At 65.7% G+C, this 3,703-nt stretch overlaps 1 protein-coding gene across 1 annotated transcript in view; it reads left to right on the forward strand.

The window, feature by feature from the left end:
* Positions 1-3,697, forward strand: part of PCSK7 (proprotein convertase subtilisin/kexin type 7) — an 18,415-nt gene extending 14,718 nt beyond the window's left edge. Inside the window, exons 12-16 of the mRNA XM_035892487.1 lie at positions 1,327-1,483; positions 1,640-1,734; positions 1,901-1,994; positions 2,289-2,406; positions 2,579-3,697. Of these exons, the coding sequence (XP_035748380.1) occupies positions 1,327-1,483; positions 1,640-1,734; positions 1,901-1,994; positions 2,289-2,406; positions 2,579-2,989 (875 nt within the window). The 3' untranslated portion in view covers positions 2,990-3,697. The remainder of the gene's footprint in view (positions 1-1,326; positions 1,484-1,639; positions 1,735-1,900; positions 1,995-2,288; positions 2,407-2,578) is intronic.
* Positions 3,698-3,703: the final 6 nt, after the last annotated feature.

Genomic DNA, 3,703 nt, shown 5'->3' on the forward strand with positions numbered 1-3,703 from the left:
GAGGGGAGGGCTGGGGGTCAAGCAGCTCCTTCTGCCCTAGAAGGAGTTGTGAGCTGAAAGCCAGGGGTTTGGGAGAGGGGAAAAATAGGCACTTTGGAAAAGTATGCACAGGAATGTGGGGCCGGGGGCACTGCTGCCCCCCAGGTGCCAGGCAGCCTGGCTCCCAGTTAACCCTTTCCCCACGCTGCCCTGGGGAGCTGGCCGGCCGCTGCAGGCAGGCTGCCTGGTACTGGGGTGCCTCCCTGTTGAGATGATGTTGGGCTCCACTCGGCCGGGGCTGCCGGATGAGGCTGAGCCACGGGCTGAAATCCGCGCTGGGGCGCGCCAGGGTTTCCTGCGCTGCGATCAGCAGCTCTGGGGCTGTGAGCGTCCGTGGAGCTGCGGACGGTCTGAGGTGGGCACCGGGCTTCTCAGCCCAGTCCTCTTTCCAAACCTGGCTCCTGTGTAACTGGGGGTTCAAAGCAGCCTCTGGGGCTGCCGAAAGCTGGCAGGAAGGATTCGATGAAGGGCGAGGTATCGTTTCACTGCACTGGCCAAAGCGCTCTGGGTGAGCTCCTGAACCTGCAAGCCGTGAGTCAGGGCCGGGGGAAGAGTTGGATGTTAGGGAGCCCGCGGGGCAGTGGCACAAGTCGTGCAGGCAGCAGCAGGGCCCCACTTGCGAAATGAGGATTCAGTTGCAGGTGAGAGCTGCTGGTAAATGAGAGGGCAGGGAGGCGTGCCTGGGCCCCCTCCTTGGGGGCAGAGGAAAGCGGGGGTTTTTATCATCTTCCTGCCCTGGGACGTGCTGGGAGCTGCCCGGGAGTCGGCTCTCCCACTGCGAATGCTGCTGTTGCCTTTCACCCCTCCTTCCTCACCACCTCCTCCTCGCCCCTTCCTCGCCACCCTGTCCATCCTGCCTGGTCCTGGCTGAACTCAGGGAGGGGACAGAGGGCACAGCCGCAGGCACAGCCAGCCCCAGGCGCCTCCTGCGCCTCTGGTCCGGGAGGACCTGACTTCTCCTGGCCCACGTCGAGCAGCACAACGCCAGGTGCCCAGGAGGAGGTGGGCCAGGGCACCTTTACCTGTGCTAGCCGGGGAGCTGGGTGGGTGGCTTGGCTTGGGCAGACAAGGAGGCTCCTCGCAGAGCGTGGACCAGGGCCAGGCCTCCAAGCACGGCGTGGTTTTGCTGCCGGGCGCTTGGCAGAGCCTCCCTGCGTGGGGAGTGGCTGCCCTGGCTCCTGCCTTGTGTGTCCTGCTAAGTGGCACAGCAGCCCCTTAGGGCTGGCTGGAAGCAAGGACTCCAATCCTGGCCACCAGCCTCGGCAAACCCTGCCTTCCCTTTCCCAGTCACCACCGCCGACCTGGAGCTCTCCGGCATGAGAACCCTGGAGCACGTGGCAGTCACCGTCACCATAACCCACCCCCGCCGCGGCAACCTGGAGATCAGGCTCTTCTGCCCCAGCGGCATGATGTCCCTGATCGGAACCACCAGGAGCATGGACTCGTAAGCACCAAAGGGGATGGGGGTGCGGAGGCTCACGCTGCTGGGCAGGACACCCGGCCCAGCCAGCCCCAGGCCAGAGAGCCGGGGCCCACGTCCAGCCTCGTGGCTCGGGCTACGCTACCCTCTCATGGGTTGTTTCTCCTCACCCTTTGGCAGGGACCCCAATGGCTTTGCTGACTGGACCTTCTCCACGGTCCGGTGCTGGGGCGAGGAAGCGCAGGGCACGTACAGGCTGGTCATCAGGGACATCGGTGAGTCCTGCCTTCCAGGGCGCCTTCATGGGGTGGTACCAGCAGCTCCATGCCGTGTCCTGGGGAGCTGCCAGCTCAGCAGCTCGTCGGCCGTGGGTTAGCTCCGTGCGGTGCCACCCAGTCAGGTGGGAGAGTTCCCCACTGCTCCAACCCATTTCTTCCCCAGGAGATGAGAGCCTGAGGCCTGGGACCTTGAAGCAGTGGCAGCTGACCCTGTACGGCTCCTCCTGGTCCCCAGCAGAGATGAAGGAACGGCAGAGGTAGGACACCACAGCCCCACCTCGGCGGGGAGATGGGGGGCTAAGGGGCATTAGCAGCAGTCTCTGAGCAGGTTGCTGCGAGGTGCATGGCAGGGCGAGGCTGCAGCCTGGCACGGGGCACCGGGGCTGCCCTCAATACACTGCACAGGGGAGCTGTGGGCTGTCGGCCGGGTCGGACGCAGGAGGGCAACCCTCAGTGGTGGAAGAGGCACTCCAGAGCCTTTGTGGGCATTTGGGACCCTCCCTGGAGCAGCCCTGCCTGCGGGACCCTCACGGGGTGCCTCTGTCCCCCAGGCTGCTGGAGGAAGCCATGAGCGGGCAGTACCTGAGCAGCGACTTCTCCCTGCCCTGCCCTCCGGGGCTGGACATCCCCGAGGAGCAGCGCTACACAATCACAGCCAACACCCTCAAGGTGAGCCTGCTGGTTGGGGCCAAGCAGGGACACCCCATCCTCTGCAGGAGGGACTGGAGGCGCGGGAACCCACGTCGCTGGTCCTCCTGGTGCTGTGCCCGCTCTGCTGGGCGACAGCGGGGCTCTGGGGTGGTCGAGGGCTTTGTTTCTTAAGGGGTTTCCTCCTCCGCAGACCCTCCTGCTGTTGGGGTGCTTTGCCGTGTTCTGGACTTTCTACTACATGCTGGAGGTGTGCCTGACCAGGAACAACGCGGGGCTTGACCTGACCTGCAACGGCTCCACCGTCTGCAAGTGGTACCAGCAGGGAGGGAAGCACAGAGCCCTGGAGAGCGGCCTGGAGATGGAGTCGGTGCCGCTCTACCGGGAGAAGGACATTGAGGATGTCGAGATGGAGTGTGAGCACCCGGAGCCTGCCCGGGAGGATGAGGGGGAGGAGGGGTCCTGGACCCCCACTCACCCCAAACTTCCCAGCAGCGGCAGAGCTGCGAGCTTCCACGAGGCGGCCCCCGCCGGAGCGGGGTACCTTGGCCGGGAGGCAACAGCCGAGCTCCTCTCGGAGGACAGGGAGCACCAGACGTGCTAGCTGGGGCTGGGGGTTTGGGCTGCATCCCTCCCGCTCGGTACGTCCTTCTCGAGCACGGGCAGCAGAGACTTCCCGAGCCACCAGGGACCATTGCCATCGCGTCCTGCGGAAGGTGGTGTTGGAAGGGGCTCGGAAACAAGGAGAAAGAGTGCTGGCAGCGGAAGCGGAGCTTCCCTTTCCCTCGCTCTGGAAAACAAAGCAAGCCTTAAACTCATTCCTCATGGAGCCTGCCCTGCAGCCGCACTCAGGGCATCCCTCTGTGCGTGGAGCAAGGCCCCACGCCCACGCCTCCTGGGCACGTGGTGGCCGTGGTGGAGCTGCGCACACCCTCCCCTGCACGCCACGGCTCCCCTGGCCTCGCAGCATGGGGAAGAAGTGTCACTCTGTCCCCAATTGCTGCAGAGTGAGCCTGGAAAACGTGGCAGGGCCGCTGGCAGCTGCCTCTGCAGGCAGGGACCCCCCAGCACTGTCCTTTCCCTGCCCCGCTGGGCTGGGAGCTGGCCGGTACCCACCGGTTGTGCCCAGCTTGGAAGCAGGGAGTCATTTTGCCCGTCTCCAGCCCATGCTTGCTCCCTCTCCCCTGCGCTTGGACCCCGCCACCTCCTCCCCCAGCCCTGCGGGGGGGAGGCAGAAGGCGGCAGGGCTCTCTGGACCATCCTGCGGGGGGGTGCAGGATGGGGCTCTCCCTGCGGCGGCGGGCATGGAAGCGCCTCC

The sequence above is a fragment of the Egretta garzetta genome, unplaced genomic scaffold (assembly GCF_000687185.1).
Source record: "Egretta garzetta isolate BGI_Z169 unplaced genomic scaffold, ASM68718v1 scaffold134, whole genome shotgun sequence".
Lineage (NCBI taxonomy): Eukaryota > Metazoa > Chordata > Aves > Pelecaniformes > Ardeidae > Egretta > Egretta garzetta.